At 42.4% G+C, this 20,208-nt stretch overlaps 1 protein-coding gene across 2 annotated transcripts; it reads right to left on the bottom strand.

Annotated features, from left to right (window-relative positions):
• Nucleotides 1-3,514: 3,514 nt before the first annotated feature.
• Nucleotides 3,515-20,124, bottom strand: map6a (microtubule-associated protein 6a). 2 transcript variants are annotated; one of them, XM_076751195.1, is made up of 5 exons: nt 19,064-20,124; nt 9,309-9,522; nt 8,932-9,146; nt 5,596-5,706; nt 3,515-4,283 (listed from the first exon to the last, which is right to left on the bottom strand). In XM_076751195.1, the coding sequence occupies exons 1-5, from the start codon at nt 19,765-19,767 to the stop codon at nt 4,136-4,138; spliced, it is 1,392 nt and encodes a 463-aa protein (XP_076607310.1). In that variant the 5' UTR covers nt 19,768-20,124; the 3' UTR covers nt 3,515-4,135. The 2 variants fall into 2 exon arrangements, with proteins under 2 accessions (XP_076607310.1, XP_076607311.1); XM_076751196.1 differs by lacking the exon at nt 5,596-5,706.
• Nucleotides 20,125-20,208: the final 84 nt, after the last annotated feature.

Here is a 20,208-nt window from a genome sequence, read left to right as displayed (position 1 = left end):
CTGGTACGGAGGACAACAAAAGGGGATGATATAGAGAAGGGTGCCACGTTTTTCATCTTTTTTGGATTGGCCTGGGTTGGGGCATGTTCCTCCTTTAATCAGCTCAGGAGTTAAGAAACAGATCCTGAGTACAGTACGAGCTCAGGCGAGCAGAGCTGAAGAGGGGGATCTTTCCTCCACACTTCCTATAATCCCACATTGTTGACTACAGGGTCATAAATGCAGCTCCTGGATTGACGGTGAGGGGCTGAATACTAAACAGGAGAGGCTTTCTCTTTGAGAGGAGGTCCCTGGAGACCTGTGGTGAAGGAGGGCTTACTACCATCTGGAGGGCTGCAAACGCTCCGCCTCCTAATTAACCCATTCAGCCTCACCGTCTGAGACCTGGCAACCCGTCTCTATGGCAACAGCCCAGTGCAGGAATAGAGGGAGTGATGGATGGATAGAGGGAGGGACAGCACCAGCGATCAAAGGGGAGCGAAAGAGCGGGGAATCATGAAATTAGATGAAATGTGCCTTTATTATTGATTCGAAACAGTTACTGGATTCATTCACATTTCTGGGTTACAGCTTCAAGTTTCCTCTTCCTCTGAGTAATGTTTTGCAGTTAATCTACTTTGGATTGCACTGGATTGTAAAAACAGCAATGTGCAGAGGCTTGATAATTCATATACACACACGCAGTCCACAAGTAGTAACAATCCCCATTGTTAAATACACAAAACAAGTGTCTAGGGAGAGATTCCTAAATTCATAAATCAGGCATTAGGGATTGGCGGGGAGGGGGATGGAGGGGTGGGGGGTTACACTGGAGGAGGAAAGAGTTTTTCCACTCTGCACGTCTGTATTCCGGAAAGCGACAGAGCTGCATCCCTCCTAATGGCTGCAACATGATCTGTGTCTCCAGTCCTTCCTCTTCCCTCCCCCTCTTCCTCACACCCGTCTCTCTCTCTGTTCATCCAGGTCAGGTCGACTCTGAGACACAGTCATTCATCATGCGTTATTCCTTCTGTGTGTGTGTGTGTTGGTTATACAGGGATCTCCATAGGCTTCACTCACACAGGTCATTACTAATTAAACACCTTTATGGTGTTTCTACAGAGCAGCTCAGGACCTTGTTCAAGCACCTAGACAGTGAGATGGACTGTGGTCGTCAAACACGAGGAATGTAATTGCGCTGTCTCAGGACTGTTCTTATATCTCAGCCACCTGCTGAGTGACTTTTGCTTGTCAATCAATTTCATTTATTATTTCACTGGTGGAATGTAACTAAGTACATTTACTCTGGTACAAATCTCCTGTACTTTCATTCTTCTACTCCACTACACTTGCGAGAGAAATATACAATTATCCTCGTTATTTTAACAATATTTTTGACAGTTGTGAATTGTTAGATTAGACAGATAGATTCAACCAACAGCATACAAAGATGCTAAAGGAGTGGGAACACTTTATTTTACAGGTCCCATTATTTCCTAATCATTTTATAGAGGTTTCCAAAGGAGTATCTTTTTTAATTTAATGCAAACCATAGGTCAAGTATAGACTGTCATTTGTGTTGAGTTAGCTGTGTTGGGTTTATGAAGAGTCATTGATTTACAGAGGAATTTCCATTGAAGAGCATGTAAAATCTTAATGACTGGCTATAAGACTATCTAGGTCACACTAGCAATTCACTGGAATTAATTAATCGAAAGTGTATCACTGCATTTCATTGTCTCTCAGTTGAATCTAGTCTAATCTAATCTAATCAATTGTCCACTGTGTCCATTTTTCATATTATTCTTTTTAATTCTCTTTCCATGAACATTCAGATTAATTTACATTTCCATATCATTTACTTTCTAGGAAATTACAGTTATGGGTCCTCTAAAATAACCAACAACTACAACAATAACATGTCATTCACGTTTAAATGTGTTTGCATTAACAATTTAATAGTATGTAATAGTGGAACACTCACTGGGTCAATCTACCTCATTGACTACTTTAACTTCTGATACTTAAAGTATATTTTGTTCATAATACTTGCATACTTTTACTTAACTCACATTTTCAGTGCAAGTGTTTTACTTGCAGTGGAGTATTTTTACAGTGTGGTGTTGCTTTATACTTAAGTAAAGAAAATGAACTTTTCCTCCAACGCTGATGTATTTGCTGTTGATGCAGGTAAGAGCTGAAGTTCTTTATCTGAAGATTGCTTTCAGGTGTGATCGGTGATCTTCACTCGCTGCATCAGAAAACTGCATTGACAGTGTCACAGAAGACCTTTCACTGATATTTGTCTTAGTAGAAAAACAGAACGATTGGTGATTCACACACAGTCCTCTTTGAATTTCAAATCATTTGCGAGTATTTCATCAAGATGGCTGACTTGCTGATTAAGACTGACAGATTGAGTGTTACACAGGCACCAGTGCAAGATGTGATGAGACACCATATCTGAAGCAACGGGCTCAGCTATGCTGCATGTGCACATTGTGTTACGTCTGTGTGCATGTGAGGGGGTGTAAGCATGTCGTATGTTGTATATTGTCTCACACGGTTTGCTATGAAGCTAACAGCAGTAATGAAGGAAAGGCAGTCTAATGAGGAGCAGTATGAGCTGTGACAAGGAAACGGCTTGTCTTCACAAAAACCTCAAACCTGCTGCCTGGTCCAGTTTCCTCTACTGTTTCTTAACCTCTCTTTCCTTTATGCACTGGACTGTAAGCCATAAATGAAATATGAGTAACTGCCTTATAGAGGCACCCAAAAAGGTTGCCAAAAATCTCTTCTAGAAGTGCTGCTTGTGCTGTTTAAGAAAAGTAGGTAATCCATTGCTCTTTCCTTTTTGGTGCTGACTTGGACATCTGAGAGGAGTGCATAGTAACACGTTCAGTCCTCGTTTTTGTCCAGCAGGGATACATATGGTTGAACAAGCTGAGCTGTTTGACAGTCGAGCAGCTCTGTTATTTCCTGGCTTGTTGGTTGTTGGATTAAACTTGAGAGGGCTGGGTATTGATTCGAAATATGTTTTTACTGCTGGAAATGTGAAGCACAGAATAAAAAAAAGCAAACCTGTCAAATACCGAAAGCTGGCCAATTTTTGACCATTTTGACCTCATTAAAGTTTCTTAAAATTCCATCTAAACAAGATGTCTCCTCCTGTGCTTCACAGCAAAGTCCACTCACTGGAGGTTTCCATGTCATACTTGTGTAAGCTGCATACTGGACTGTGATTGGTTTCCAAACTAATGATGTCACAAAATCCTGCTTGTATGTTCAGCTGTTCATCTGAGATTTAAGGTGAGCACAGAGAAACTTTCCTCTGACATCATTCTGCACAGTGAAGCTCAAACAGTTAAGGAACAATAAGCAAAAACACACTGTTTGAATGGAGGGGAACATTATGCAAAAAAAAAAAAAAAGGCTTCTTGTGTTAAATGAAAAAGGCTTTTGTGAAAATTGAAAAAAGCATATTTTTGGAAAAATGCCCGAAACTCAGGCATCCAAATCGTATAGTGTTGAAAACTGTCAAATGTTGCCAAGTCCTATCAGTTTAAAAACCACTCAAGTGTCCATTTTCAGTGTTTCTATCCTACAGTTTTCCACCCTGTGATGCACTTAAGCTTAATGGGCCAGGTGTAAGATTGCATCCAACCTAGGGAGCCCTGTGCCGATGCTACGTGCAACTCTTTATCACTTCACACCGTACAAAGCCCCTTTTTGAAAATGACTGACCATGCAACAAAAACTACAATACAGTATGGCGATCTGCAAGTTATGCTTATTTATTTACACTAAAACTGATCAATGTACAGTACAGTTTTTTGTAATTGTTGTATAAGCACTTTATGGTGTGATATTTCTACTAATATTGACATATTCTTTTAAAATAAATTGCATGAAAGGAGAAAATGATATAGCACCTTTGCAATAATAATGCCATGGGTCAAACAGCTGTGACTTTAGAGGCAATAGCTGTTTCAAACATGCGAGTTTCAAATATGTGGGCTTCCTCTTGGATAGCAGAAAGTGGGGTTTTTTTTTTTGTGGGATTCACCTCTTCTCCTAATCCAACTTAGTTGCAAATACTAGATATTTACAGAACAGAGCAGCAGTCTCTGTGTAAGGTGTATCTGCCTTTGCAGAACTACTCAGTCTGGTTCCCATCTAGGGCAAAGCGTACGACCCCGCCGCTCCTCCGAGGCTCGGGCCTTTCCAGCTGTGGTTGTGGTTCTCCTCCAGCAGCACCCTGGGAATGATGATGACTGGGTCGGAGAAGCTCGTCTTTAGCATCTCTAGGAGGCAGCACATGGTTAAGATAGCAGAGGAGACACAAAGAGACACATGATGAGGCATTTCTCTCAGGCGAATAACAAGTCATTGGGTTGAGCTGAGCTGAGCACCCTGTGACCGCTCATTTCAGAGGAGAATATCAGCCTTTTTTTTTTTTTTTTTAGGGCTGAAAACTCATCAGGAGACAAAGCTGCAACATCACTAAAGGGCTTCTTTGCCTGTTTGCTTTTGACAAATATTACATAAAATGCCTCGAGACAATCTTGACAGAATCATGTGACTTACAAATCATGTCATATAACTTTGAATGCTTGACAAGACAATAAAACCCATTGTGTTGTGGGAATACACATGCAAATTAAAGCTTTTTTCTATTTTTGCACTGGACAGCTTTACATTTATATCAATACAGACCACTGGTTTAAATCTATACTTTGACCCATTCAATTAGTCAGAAAGACATTACAAACCACAGGATGCCAATAGCATAATGAGGGTATCAGGGTGTTCTGTGAAAGCATAGCTACAATATGCAGTACATGACGGAAAAACCCAAACACATCACATTTGAATGGAAATACAGTAGTACTAGTAGTAGTAGTAAAATTAGTAGTAAAAATTAGTGAAGATCTTCAACATGCACTTACAGAGCTGCTTCCCTCATGCTATTCATACTTACCACTCATCTTATACATAAGATAACACTCTAGTGTAGGCAAAGTGCAGAATCTAGACCAAATGTTCAAACATAGCATCAGATTGCAGGTCCAACAGAAAACAGTGGCAGCATGCTTCAGAGACAGATTTAGAATGGAAAAAAAAAACATCGTATGAAACCAGTGACAACAAGCTAAGATGCAGTTTAGAACATGTAATTCCTTGAGTGACCTGCCTCATAAATGAGCTGAATAGTGATCTCCACTCTCCTCCCTGGGTGGATAGTTCAACAGTCATGCAGTTTGTTTAAACCATGAAGAGTGGGTGCAGGTTCGAGAATGTTTGGAGATGACTGGACTAAACCTGAGGCCTCCTTAAGCAAGGGCACCTTAAGGAACCGTACATGTGGGATGTGACAGCAGGCAGTCAGACAGCCCCATACAACCCCCCCCCCCACTCTAGTGTCCATATGGAAGAGAAATACAGAGAGGCTGTGACTTGATGGGTAGACCAGAGATAATGTGGTGGGTCACCAGAACAACAAAACTGTGCCACTGTAATAGAAAACAAAAGTAATTCACAAGTATGTATTAATGGGAATGAGTGGCAGTTGTGACTCGTGGTCTATTTCTTTTCATTGCTCTTGGGATTGATTACCTGGGATTGGGTAGTGCACAGCCCCACAGGTGTTGCTTTAGAGTCTGCACCCAGCCAATATCTCGGATTGGCTGGCAGAGTTGTATGTAGTGGTACTGTTTTAGCACAACCCTTCAAATGAATCAGAATGTCACTCATTAGCACACGACAAATTGGACACAGCATCATCCAAATGTGACATCCTCAAATACTCTAACCATGACACCAGACTACGTAAAGAAAAGAACAATGTGATCTCTGCAAATGTAACATCACACATTTGAGGGTGTTTTTTTTTTTTTTTTTTGCATAAAAGAGCATCATTTGTACATTGAGCCTAAGAAGCACATGACATCTTATTCTGGAATAAGTTTCTGGACATCCTTTGACATGCATATTGCTCTGTAAGTCACAGGAGTTCTTGGAATATATTAGAGACATGATGCAAAAATAATATATTCTTCAGTTCTCACACGAGGGCAACATGCAGGGCCTGCAGAGGATGTCAGAGCTCATGCCAGAATGCAGCGCAATCTTGCATAAACATAGAAAGAAGTTGTGAGAGCAAAATTCTCTTCCATGTGGATTTCTTTAATGTTGTCTGTCTCACAAAACAAAGACTGGGACAGGAGAAACGCTGACAGACACCTGCAACCGCTAATCTTTCACCATTCTTAATGACAAAAAAAAGCAAGAAGACACTGCTTTTTCTGCTTTTTGCATTTATTTGTAATGTTTCATTAAATATGAGCAAGCAGATAGAAACACAAGCACGTCACAGTCATTTTTTTTTTTTTTTTTTTTAGCCCAAGACATAACTTTCTTTACCATACCTTCTATCCTTAATTTCCTAATAATGACAGAGATAGCACAGGGTGTGTGGTGTGCTCAGCACTGTTTACATTTACTGCCCCTACTAGCACCCTCCCTTGTGTTACATGACAAAGGGTCCCCCAACAAAAGGCTGCAAAATGCTAATGAGTCGGGCCCTCATCCCTGATGGGGCGCGTGCTCAGGTTGGACAGACATGATGGTAGTGGTGATGGTTGCTGTCTCAGACATCACAGGAAACAGAAACGGTGCAGTCGTCCACTCAGAATGGAGGGAAGGATGCTGAGTAGCAGAGCTAATGAGAGCAGTGAGGTGTGTGCGGGGGGGGTGGAGCACATTGATGGGTGGACCCATGAAGACTGTACAGTGCTCTTCTAATCCAGACTTGAAAAAAAAAAGTGTCTCTATATAGTTATGCTAAAACTCAGAGAAAGCAGCTAGATGCTTTGGACCAAGTGTAGAGCCAGCCAACATGGAGCCCTGCTGTAATATATAAACAGATATAAGCTATATATACAAAGGGGGTTATAATTAGTTTGAACAGATAAACAGTTACAATACAACTTACTTCAGGTTGCCTTTTTTCAACACATCTCACTGAGGAAATCTGGATTAAACCAGAATTTAAAAATGGAGGCTTTACAGCTTATTTTGGTATGCTTTGCCAGATACCTCTTACACACAAACACAGTGCCACCAAGTTGAACTTTCCAGACAAAGCAAAAGTAAATCCAGTGTTGAATCAATATCTTTAAAAAAGACTCAACCTCGTCAAACCAACATATAGTACCTTTCATACTTTGGGCCTGGAATTTGGGTAAAACAAGACACGGATTCAGAAACAGAGCGTGGTGAACACTGGAGTCCAAAACAGAGGCAGTTACACTTATCATTACATCACCGTGCCCTTATTGTGGTGTTATTAAAATAAAAGATGGTCTTGGCAGATATAGCTTATTATTTCAAAAGTAATGTCTTATTCTAAAAAAAAAAATAAATTCATACATGGCAGTGAATTGTTCATGATTTATTTGGAATATGAGTCTGTGCTTCAACCACACTGTTCTCTCTTTAACAGTCATGTGAAAAGTGCTATTAAGCAGCAATAAAAGCTGTCTGCTATCATCCCGTGGCAGTCTAATCACATTGGCTACGGTCACCCTCACCAGAGTGCGTTTCAGAAAAGCCAGAAAGGAGGTGTGTGCTTGAATGCATGCTCCTGCAGTTGGACAACTGCTGTGAAGGTTTGGAGAGGACTCAGTCTTGTTAATAAAGACTACTTTGGAGGTGATTACACTGAGTTATGGCTATTGAGATGGACATCTCTGCACGCTGTGTGCCTGGCAGACATGATACAACCCGAACTACTCGATACAGCATTCTCCACCTCCACTGAACTCGTCCCTCTCTGATTCTGAGAAATGTTGCTACTCTAATGTTAAATGTCATTATGACTGCATGACAGTATTATCTAATTCAGTGGGAATACTCATCTGTTATGCAAATAACTGGTGTTTAATGCATAATCAGTTTAGTGTGACCCAGATGGGTAGTTGGCAACAAATTGGATGTTACAAAATAGCCTTGAGTGAATTAAAATACTGTATGAATGGGTTTCACATGAAAGGAGCAAATGCTGAATGGGAGAACAGGGTGTTTTTCTTGAGATGAATTGGAAACAACTTCATGTAGCTTACAACAAGTCAAAATGATACACTGGGTTACAAAATCACATTAAACAAAGCGTTGTGACATTGGCCGACACAGACTTCGAGCCCTGTGAGCTCTACCATGAACAGAGGACAGCAGCAGAGATGACAGAGCAGGTACAAAACAAGCCGTGGAGCAGACACTCATGGCGAACCAAGCGGGACATTTATCAAAGATTTTCAGATTTGCTGTTAATTTATCAAGTGCAGAAACCATATCCAAAGTGCCAATTTGATTATCATTTTCTCCAAAAAAAAAAAAAAAAAAAAAAAAAAGCGGGGGGGGCGGGGGGGATCCTTGATAAACTCAACAAAGCAATCTGCTCAGCTGATCAAAGCCAACCCTTCAGATTTGCTTGCTGGTGGGCCCATGCAACAAGAGCTATCCATTGGCTAGCCAGTCAACCAGTAGCCATGGCAACCTGGAGATGGAAGCGAGCAGAGTGGGGGTGGTGGGTGGCATCAAATGGCGGAGGAAGCACATGCTCCCGCCCACTCGTCACTATAGCAATCGAGTATAGCATGAGGTGGGAGGAGCAATGACATGTCATGTCTAAACCCCAACATCTGATTTCACTGTTATTGTACAAATGTAGCCAAAGAGGTAGTGAGAGAGGACAGAGAGGAGGAATGAGTGGATACTGAGAGACTGAACAAAGAAGAGGAAAGTGACTGCAGGGGGAAACAGAGGGAAAGAAGAAGAAGAAGGAAAGATGAGAATAAAGATGAGAACCTTAATTAATTTTGCAGCCTCTGTGTTTGTTTTCCCCCAAAAAAACAAGAAATAAAAGGAGAAGTAGTGCTAAATGATTTTTACTCTTTTGCCTCAGCCAGTTTGTTGTTCATCTCTTTACTTTTCTCCTTGTCCCCCACCGCCGGCCGGTTCTCAGGCTGGTTCTCCGAGGTCGTCTTCTTGGAGCCCCTCAGTGCGGCGCTCTGCTTATCTTTGGCTTTCTTCACTGGCTTGCCCTGGCCTGCCGCTGTGGCTCCAGACTTTTTGGGTTTAGAGCGAGAGGCACTATACCTGTCAACCTAAGGATGTCGGACAGTGGAAATGAGATTCCTGAGCTGAGATGCCTCAGTTATGGCTAGTCATTTCTAAAACTCTGTTGTGCAATGAGATGAGCATGGCAAGAATTTCAGATTACAGTAATACAAAGATTTGTTCAGCTCCCCGTTTAGGCGTGTTCTCACCTGTTTGGTGGGGTCTATGTAAGGTTCGCTGTACAAACTGCGTATCCTCCTCCTCTCCTGGGCCTTGTTGTCAGCAGGCCGCAGCGGAGCTTGCCCCTTGAAGGTGGCACTGTAGCTGGTCTCTAGGCTGGTCTTCTCATTCGGTGGCAGGTACTGCGACTTGGCCCGGATCATCTTGGCAGGCTTCACATCTCTGTAAGCCTTGTACTCAGTGCTGTGTGGAAAGAAGAAAGTCAGTTATCAAAAGAAAATGCACTGTGCCGTTGAGTATTTAAACCCATTCATAATCATGATTAATGGCAGTGTGTGGCAGATATACCTCATACGCATAACCCTACGCAAATCAGTGATGGGTCTCTACATTGTCTTTAGTATGTACGTTGCTGTATTTTGTTGGTGACTGTCTCATAAAAACCCTCTTTATTGGAACATCATTAAAGAAAATAGCATTTACTTTTATTGTAAACAGCATGACAGCAATTTTGGGATCCCCATCCAGAGAAAATGAATGTGAAATGAAGTGGTGCATTACTACTGTAGAGCAGAGGATGTTAGAGGTGCTGTAGGTGGGAGGAGGTCTGCAGCAGTCTGATGGCGTGATATTCTGTAGTCCTCACACAGCAGTTCTGAAGAAGGTCAGCAGTATGGCATTCACACAGAGCAGGCTGGCCTGCAGCATGCCTTCTGTATCAGCCTCCTTGCATTCAAAGATAACGGAGGACAGCCACTGCATCCTCATACCAGGTGCATATTAAAGCTGTTTATATTCATATATCACACGGCATTACTGTCTCTCACTATATATGTATATATGTGTGTGTGTGTGTGTGTGTGTGTGTGTGTGTATATATATCTGCAGTGTACTATATACCCTCAGCATTACTCATTCATTCATTTGCAGCAAACTACCATATGTTCCAGATACAGAAACTGCTTAATTGCCAGTATTTGCATTGTATGAGAGCTGCTACTAATAATTTTGTGATTATCGATTAATATGCAGATTATTACACAATGAATTGACTGTTTTTTTCCACAAAATGTATTAAAATAATGTCACAATCTCCTTAACACCAAGATGATACCATCAAATTGTTGTTTCTTACAGCAAAACTTCACAACGGAAAAGCTAGACGCAGAGAACAGTTAAGATGAAAAGTGCCTCTGCTTAAACGTCAATGTCTGTAGGGTCATCGGATAATGCTTTAAAAAAGAGAAATTTACTAGAAATGCCCTTATATGTGAGGAGGAAGTGTATGTACACTTAAACACATCACAGAATTTGGTTTCAGTGTCCTCACTCAAAACGTTAAAATAGTTTTTATCCTCTCTTGCTTCTCCAGCATGTGGATGATGTTGTGATACTCTGAAATAATTACAAAAGAAAGCAGGCAGCTCTCTGACTCGGGCCAGTCAGATGACACCTATCAGTCGTCCCCTGTGGCTCCAGTGCAGTCACAAACACATAAACTCTCCAACCCCCAATGTAGCACAATTCAGCAGGCATACTGAGAGCCATGAAACTGTCCCTGTTCCCAGTGTAAGTAAAGCACTATATGAGGCAACATCACCATGAGCAGACAAGCCTCGGCTGCTGTATCAGAGCCTCATTAGAACAATTTGTGAGCCCAAGTCATATGGAAAGACACCCAATCAATAACTGGCAGCTATGGAAAACAGCCTTGGAGACCATGTTTGATGTAATGCGCGTGGCAGGGATTTTACTTTTTTTAATGTATTACATTGCGAATGAGGTTTATGAGATGCAGAGCTGTCACAGCTGGGTCTCGACCTCAAGTGTTCTTGTGGTGGATTGTCATGGGACAGCATGTGGGAGTGTCGATTAGTGAGGCGCAGCCTTGGTGTTACTGGTGAACATACCTTAAGATAAGATGAAGAGTCTACAGCCATGCAAGTAGCTCCGTGAGGCTGTAATGAGCACAAAACTCAAAGTACAGCTGAGGTCGTTTTGCAGGTTTTGGTCATAAATAAAATTCATAGACTACAGCCATGTTGCTAGCATGGCTAAAATATGAATGTCATGATACGCTTTAAAGTTGCTCAGGCATTTCATCTAACCTTTGTGAGCAAGACATCTGACAATAACAAATGATTCAACAGATTTTCAATTAAAAAGCAAAATGCTTTAACTTTTGACATCTCATCTTCATAACTACATAATCATCTCCAATTAATCTACACTTAAATTAGACATCAGCCGCTAACATTTAAGCTGTTCAAGTATTAAACAAAACTGTAATGTAATTTTACCGCAATGTGAAAAGCAAAGCGTTTATGCTACAAAAGCTGGCGACAGTGACATGGCTGCTGAACACAGAAATCCGTCCAGTGGTGCAGAGGAGAGGTGGAAATCACATACAGAGGGATTACATAACAGGACTGAAGTCCACTTTCAATGCTCGACTGGGCCAAGACGCCACAATGCAAGGACAGGTTACACAACAATGTTCAAGTCCAAGGTTATGAAGCACCCACATGCCACCACAAGGGTGCGTGTATGTGAGGAAGACAGAGAAAGCGACAGATTGTGAGTGCACACAGGGGTCACAGTGTGAAACACCGGTCTGTACAGTAACATTGCTACTATTCATGAACATTTGACGGCCTAACAACGAAGCCTGTGTCTCTGTGGTCACTGTGTACTTGGTACTTGTTTAAAAATGATGCTCCAAAAGCGTCACTGGTGCAGTGGCTGTCAGCAGAGAGCTGTACAGTATCTGCTACATCACATCGTGAGAGCGAAAGCACAACAGTGTGACGTCCACACGAAGCTGTTCCCTTCAGCCCTGGACACATTATCTCAGTGCTCAGTGTCACAATGGCAGGTTAATGTGAGACACAGGCGTTTTACTGTGCAGCTCTGAAGCCAGCACTTCACTGAGACTGTAAGGCACTAACAGACACCGAGCCTCTGAGCATACCCACATACAGCACTACAGCTGGCTGTGGCAGGAAGCACAGAGCTCATTGTATACATCCTAAGACATTAACTGTTTCATGCCACAGAAGGTGTTAAACCAAGAAAATGTCAGAAGGAAACCCACACTGCTCTCCTCCAGTACAGCCAGCTTTATTCCCCATGTTTTTGGCTTTCTTGCTGTCATCAGGATGTCTGAGGTTTCTTCTGGTTTCCTTATATACAGTCCGTTAGTCAGTCATGTGTCTTGGATCACTATAGATAATAAATATGCATCGTAATGGCATCATTCACACATCGATAACAAGCATGGCTGAAAGCGACTAACACTGCCACCGGAGTTAATTCCAAAATGGGGAGTGACTTCAGTAATGTGGAGGTGGTTTGGTTTCAAAAGGTCAGATGTACAACAAACCACAGTAATGTAACAAGGCAGCAAACTTATTTCACCACCTCAAGCAGAAAAACCCGGCTGAGTACGAGGAGAGAGAAAAATCCTGCGAGGAGAGCTCAGCAGCGACTGTGAGCTCTAAACCAGGCAGACAAACTACCCTGAGTCATCGCTGGATTTTGGCAAGTTGTATTTTGTCATATGGTCAAGAACGTTCTTATCACAGAAATATCCTACCTACAACCAACTTTTCAGAAGATTCTTGGGCACATACAATCTTTCATCTTAACCTTTCAATGGCCAAAAATGTTCCATATAAATTTCTCAATATAAAGCAGCAAACAAAACCAGTTTACTCAGCTCTCTTTCATCTCTTTATATTCATAGATAACCTTAACTAAAGTCAACGTCCATCTGCTTTGCCTGTCAGAAAAACGTCTGAGTACATAAACACAGAGACACAGTGAGGAACCTAAAGTGCAGCTACGAGTCCTTTTTTACAGACTCATTTGCCAGTTTTTTTTCTAGGGCTGCAACTAATGATTAATCTATCTATCTATCTTCTTGAGTAATCATTGGGCGAAATCCATGTAGCATTTACTGAAGGACTACTGTATTGATTGCATTACAAAGAGTAAAAAAAATGCCCCCTCAATGTAAGTAATACTTACTCTTTTTCTCTCAACACATTTCAAATAAGCTCCTCTTCTACTTTCTCTTACTTTCCTACTTGTGCATCTTCTCTCCTTTATCATTTTGGAAGATGCTGTTCAGTTCTGTGAGTCACGGAGGCCCAGGCAATGCTATCATACTGCCTGAAATGTCTTGCTGTGTGACTAAAGCTGCTTTGGACGGCTGACCCTGCTGACCCGCTGTGGTGTAGGGGATGTGCAGAGAAAGGCCTCGTCACTGCAACCAAACACTGGCACTGACGGGGGTGGAACCAGGCCAGGGTACAGCACTGCTGAGCCTCATGCAGCCCTGCTCTAACATGGCACAATCTGGACCGCTCACCAAGGGAGAGTCAGCGGAGAAAAAGAGTAAAAACAAATGCCAGCAAATTTGTGCACTGCTTTAACAGTGTCGAGTTGCACACGTCTCACAGTTAAAAGTACGATGACAGGTTATTGGCAGGCGACAGAAAACCAGCCAGGATTAGAGTAAAAATGTCAGTAAAGGATTCTCATTGAGGCAGAAAATAAAACCTGAATCAATAATGTGAATCAAGCCTTTTATTGCAAGCAGACCTTCCTCCAACAGCTCCCTGCAATGCAAAAGGGCTCCTGTAAAAATCTAAACATCGCATAAAGTCCTCCACACAACACCCCGTAAAGCTAAAGATGAAAATATGAGCAAGTAATCCTTGCAGTACCCTAAAGTATACAATGGTCAGTAAATTCTGCTCTGTGTCCCACACACAAAAATATTAGAAATACTTCCTTTACTACGTTAAAAGGCTCACAATGGCAATGCTAACATGCTGATGCTAAGGTTTGCTAATCAGGTACGATATGTTGCAAAGTTTTTGTAGGTATTTGATCATAAACGTCCTCTAGTGTTGGACACACCTGATGATGGCGCTAGATGTAAAGTTCAAGCATCACCAGAGTTATCAGAATTCATCCGGACGGGGACATGAACATGTTCCATTTTGAACATGTCACTGTGGGCTCTGGGAAACTGTGCTGAGTATTTTTTACAATGTTCTGACATTTGAGTGAATATTCGATTGTTCTTACATTATCATAATCAGTGAGGAAAAATAGCTGGCTCTCTCATGTCTATATATGGATGCAGTGTAAAACGGACTTTGCCTTTGAGTGTGACTCAAGTTTGAATGCACTTTGAAATTCTGTGAGCCATAAATACATCTGTGCACAAACACGCTGCTGAGATCAACTTGTGTGCAGTTATCACTGATGGTGACCACAGTGATTCTGGCTGCAAGTCTACACCAGTGCTGGCCTGAGATAAAGGGCTGGCCCGCTTCTCCCAGAGTATTCCAGGGAATCAATCTGCCCACACACAATACTGTAGCCTCACTTCCTAAGAGTGTTTCTTGGTGTGTCAGAGCCTGGCTTCTGGTCAATACTCCCTCCCTCCACTGGGATCAGTTGGCCTCATCTCTGTCTCACAGCGTCTCTGTAGCTTCTCATGCAGTGGCTCAATGGAAACGGCTGCACTGAGAGCAGCAACAGTTTATTATAGTATTTCAGGGGATTTTCACTGCATTGTTGGTAATATCAGTAATTGGTCCTTTGCAATGGTACCAATTCAAATCTGTGCTAATTCTTATAAAAACCACAACCATCAAAATACTAAAGCAACCATTTTAAATGTTCTAGAGAAGGAACGTTTGATAATGTTGATCTGGGCTGTTATGTTGAGTGCTTTATGTGATGCAGCCAGTTTCCACAAAGTGCATGTTTTCACTTATCAACACTGGTCAGAGTTCAGTCACAACTGCGGGTTTAACTGGGTTACAGCATCTTACATAACTCACGAGTGATGTGAGATATTTCCTTTTAAATTAACTGTCATCAGATATGATACAATCAGATTAGATTGGTTACATAAAACAGTTAGCTTTAGCTGGCAGAGCTCTGGATTGGTGCAACAAATGAATTTTGGATGTCAAATGAGATACTGGGATTATATTTTGGCAGCAACAAATCTCAACCACACTGGTTTGAGTTTCAGGGAAAAAAATCTAAGCAGTTTTACTGCGAGTTAGCTTGGGACATTTAAGATAACAAGCCGCCATGTTTTTTTCTTGGATTTGTCCCGTCTCTCTGTCTCGCAACTGAAGCAGAATGGGTGTTTCTGCATTCACTGCTCGTCAGTAAGAACATGAGGCTTTGCTGACTCTCTAAGAGGATCATTTTTAAATCCACCAGAATCCATTGGCCTCTTTACACTGCACTGTCTGCTACCACGGGCCCTGTGTATGTTCTGTAAACGTGACACAAAGTCATTTTGAGTTGATGGAGCATCCTCGTCCGGGGGAGGCAGGGTTGTACTGTATGTGCCCGGCTGAGACACACGAGAGAACAAAGCCAAAAGAAGAAGCTCCTGAGGTTGTACTGCTCTGAAAAATGTTGAGCTGTGATACGTGACACAAATTAAAATCAAAAATTCATGCCTCCCCAGTCTCTCTCTCTCTCCCGTCTTGAACTCAGTGAACCTGCATTACCTGCCTTACTGTTGCCGATGAAACTCCTCTCTCTGTCATTCATCATGTCATCTGCTCTTTGAATGTCTTTTATTAGACAACACATCGCACAATGGAACAAATACTGCTGACAAGATGAAGGATAGCCTTTGTCTTTTACAGCAGAGCTGGTAGCCAAGAGAAAACACTGACAAAGACTCAAGCAGCTTCTGTCGGAGACTCGGGATTATTCTCATGCAAAAACTGCCATTTTAAACATAATGCAGCGAGTAGGCAGCAAGATGAAGTTTGGGTGGGGCTTGTGACCGGGAGGCTGTTAGTTGAAAATGCTGCACAAATTCAGGCAAGAAAAGGAATAGTTAACACTGTGGTTGGCAGAAAAGAACAACAGTTGCCTTCAGCATTTCCCAGGTGCACGGCAGAAAAAGAGCCTTTGTGTTCAGTGAGCTCTGTGTGGGAAAGTAAAAGTTTATAAAACCGCAAGCGTTCCCGTCAGAAAATAGAGATGAGGGGAGCGGGACTTCATATTTAATTAGCCTGGTGCAAATCAGTACAATGGGATGGAGGCCTGGCTTTGAATAGCCACTGAATGTGGCTCCCTAATGAAAGCTGCATCCTGCTACACAATCAATACATGGACTCACTAACTAGAATTACACTTAAGAGAAAAAGGAAAGTTTTACTGCAACAGCAGCCCAATGGAGACCGGATTTTTATGTTTTTTTCATATTATAGGTTAAGAATGTATTAATGTTCTTCAGGCCCCATGTGTGATCTCACACTCATCCATGCTGATAAGACAAAACGTGTTTTATGCTCTAGAACCCATCCACTTCGCGTCTCCCTGCCATTAATGGTACTGAAACTGTCCAGTCCTGTAAATACCTGTGAATTTAGCTAGACAGCAGGCTCATTTTTAAACCTCACTCAAACTAAAGATAAAACTGTTAAAGCAAGTTTCTCTCTTGAGGACAGACATTCTTTATTCTCGTGCTGCTCAATATACCTTAAACTAACTCGATGTAGTCTCTCATTGCACTTTGCGATTCGTGAAAAATACGTTTCGAGCTTATTTATTTTAATGTGCTGTATGAAAAAGTAGGCTGGTTCTCTCTGGCAACATAAGAACTGCATTCTATCATTTTTATCAAACAGCGCCTCAGTACATGAATTCTTTTCTCAAATTTAAAACCACTGCTCATCAGACCAGATCTCAGGACTGCTTAACTTTAGTTACCCCTCGGGTAAACCATGAACTTGGGAAAGCTGCGTTCAACTACTATGCACCTTATAAATGGAGCAAATTACAGAGGATTTTGAAACTCGAATGTCTCATCCCACTGGCTAACTTTACACTTTTAACTTTAAATGTATTTAGTGATGTCTGTCTTTATCTCTGGATGTGCTTCTATTATGCCTGGCTGTGTTCGTTGTATGCAGACATGCTATTCTTTGTGTGTTTATGGTTAGGTTGTGTCACTTTAGACACATCCAAGATGTTATATTAGTGGTATACTTGTAATTAGTCAATTATGACATGACATTCAAAGTGGTGTGAAATGTATTAATAACAGCTGCACAGTTGGACAGTTAATAATGACAAACTGCTAGTAAATCATGTCTGACAGTGTTTTCAAATCAGACTCACGACACTGAAGTTGCACTGTTGAGCTAACGATAGCTGCTCAGACTGACAGGACAGACAGCTTCACAGAGGCCTTAATTCAGAGCTTTTAAGGTTATTAGCTTAAAATGATGATTTTTCTATCATCATTAGTCTTGTAAGTGTGGTGATGGTATTGTGTTATTATGCCCAATCATTCAGTAATGAAAAAGTGATATCAAGAAGCCTGAAACATACACTGACACAATGTCTTTTTAGTGCATGTGTTTATGTGTATGTTTGTGTGTGTGTGTGCCGTCTGGGCACTCTGCTCATTGTATTAACCCACAGTTGACCTGCTTTCAGTCTCTGCTTGCAGAAGAAGACAGAGTTGACTGGGCTGCCGCTTGTCACTATGCAGCCATTTCATGCCATGTCAGGGGACAGGGCCCCAGGCTGCACCCTGCTGACACACAAGCATGGCACCAAACAGCTGTAAGACCCGCTCACTCGTCTCACATAGCGCCATTCACCTCTGTCAGCCAAATCCCACTTCAACAAGGGTCCCTGCATCAATCCAGACCTGTGCTCTGTGACAACACTGAGCCAAAATATAACGTGTATCCTTACCCCATCTTACCCTTTAAAGAACAAGGAATAAAACATCGAATGCATTGAAGAGATTACAAAAGCAGAAGAAAAATATATAAAAAGACAAATCAAGCCTCAAATGTGAAATGGACCTTACATATCACATCATCTCACACTCACAACCATCAGCCTTGCGCACTGTGACATGCGTAACTTAATGCTCGTCCATCCACCAGTGCCCATCATCCTCAGGATCATTGCATAAGAGGACAGCGATTAGCCTTGTGGACCTAAACATCAACAGTGTTTGGCAACAACTCCACCTTGACCTTTCTATTTACTTCCCCTAGCTTCTGTGGGGAAATTTTGACTGCTCTGTAATATTTCCAGTTGTGTATCTTTGAGTTATTTGCTTCAAGAAAACAAGCTTTCAGTTAGTTTGTGATGAAACTGCTTTCCTCAGATTAAGTGATAAATTATTTAACCCTAATTAAGAGCTTATTGTGCAAAAATGTATTATTTATTGAAGGTTTGTTCAGGGATCCAATGAATAATGGACTATGTGAAAACTACTTGAGGGAATGCTTAAAAAAATGGGAAGGTCAGGTATTTTTTGGGTTTTTGGTTGTTGGTAGTTGCTCATCTTTACAGACAGCAGAGATACAGTGAATTAAAATGAGTACACGCAAAAATGCAAGTGACAGTTCTGGGATAAAAAAAAAAATGTTACTGAAATATCTGGCAACCAGGATGCATGGTTTTGTTTTGTCATCATTTTTGCCTTTGCAAATCAATTGCCTTTTATTGTGCACTTTCTTGTGCAAAACACTGCAATCATCTTCATACAGTCCCTAAACATTTTCACCTGACAACAAATTGCTTGTGTATTTTTAGATTGACATTTATAGCGCGTGACATCTGAGTCTGCATAAAGTATTTATATCTACATGTACATCTATTTAGACGGTGTAATACCAACTTTGACCCCGATGACCCTGAGGCTCTGGACAGGTAGCAGTGACCGTACCAGTGACAGAGTAAAGCAGCAGTGTAAACTCACTTGTACGAGCTGCCGGCTGTGATCTCTTCTTTGATCTGCCTGTTCACAGCATCCGCCGCCGCTCTCCCTTTGCCCTCTCCTTCCACCTTCAGGACAACTTTCTTCACCCCGTCCGGTTTACTGGACTTCTTTTTCCTCTCCTGCCCTTGGAGCAGGTCTTTCTCCTGCACCTTGTCGGCAATAGCGCTCTTCTCCACACCGCTGTCCGCATCCTCCAGCGACACGTGCTGTTTGGCGTGTCTGGACCTGTCAGGTGCCCGGTCGTCATTTGGAGGTTTGGGTATCCAGGGATGGTCGTACCTTTTCGGGATGGGCCAGGGCTTGAAGTCCTTCTGGTACTGGGTCTCGCTGTTGAACGGTGTTTCCGGTCCGTGGTACTCGTGCTTGGGTTTACAGCTCGGTTCGGGTCGCACTTTCCAGTGTTTAAAGTCCTCGCGCATCACCGAGCTGCACACGCGCTCCTCGGAGACGCACCTTCGCGGCGCGCGTGTAGCTGTCGCGTTACTGGATTCTGCGCGAGACGGCTGCGTTTCTATGGCGACCCGGGCCTGGGGAGGGTGGAGCGGCGGCTGCAGCTGGATGTGCTGCATCTCAGAGACGTCCGTGTACTTGGTGAACACCAAAGGCACCGCAATGTCAGCCTTGTCCAGCTGGTTCCAGAAGCGGGCCATGCAGCACGCCCTGCTGATACAGGGCCACGCCATGGTGAGCCGGAGAGAGCTCCACTACAATACAACCTGCAGCGGGTCCAAAATGAAGAAAAAAAAAAGATTTCGCTACTCTCCGGTGTCCTGATACGAGAGAAACAAGATGTCCGTGTGTCAGGTTGCACGGATGGCTCCGGCAGTGTTGACGTTAGATTAGGTTCTTAAATAAATCCATTATGCTTGTAAAATACGCAGAATTTCACGAGTTTACTAAAAAGCAACCGTACTGTCGTTTGCTCTGCTCCCCTCTGTGTCCGCTCTGTCCCGTACGTCTTGCTACATCACTCCACGGCAGGGGACTGCAAGGAAAAACTGCCCCGCCCGCCTGCTCAGCATCCCGGAGACAGAGCTGGAGCCGCCGAGGAGGAAAATAATAGTCAAGTCAGAGAGAATATCAGAGGTTTTCCGGTTTGACCTGCTCTAAAAGTTGCACTGACG

The sequence above is a fragment of the Chaetodon auriga genome, chromosome 15, assembly GCF_051107435.1.
Source record: "Chaetodon auriga isolate fChaAug3 chromosome 15, fChaAug3.hap1, whole genome shotgun sequence".
Classification (NCBI taxonomy): Eukaryota; Metazoa; Chordata; class Actinopteri; order Chaetodontiformes; family Chaetodontidae; genus Chaetodon; species Chaetodon auriga.
This window is presented reverse-complemented; position numbering and strand designations above follow the sequence as displayed.

What these genes read in the sequence shown, in the direction of transcription:
- map6a (XM_076751195.1), bottom strand. Translation starts at nt 19,767, where the DNA reads ATGGCGTGGCCCTGTATCAGCAGGGCGTGCTGCATGGCCCGCTTCTGG. An exon ending in ACATAGACCCCACCAAACAG is followed by an intron (nt 9,147 to 9,308) that starts GTGAGAACACGC and finishes CGACATCCTTAG; the next exon opens with GTTGACAGGTATAGTGCCTC. An exon ending in AAACTGGCTGAGGCAAAAGA is followed by an intron (nt 5,707 to 8,931) that starts GTAAAAATCATT and finishes ATTCATTTGAAG; the next exon opens with GGTTGTGCTAAAACAGTACC.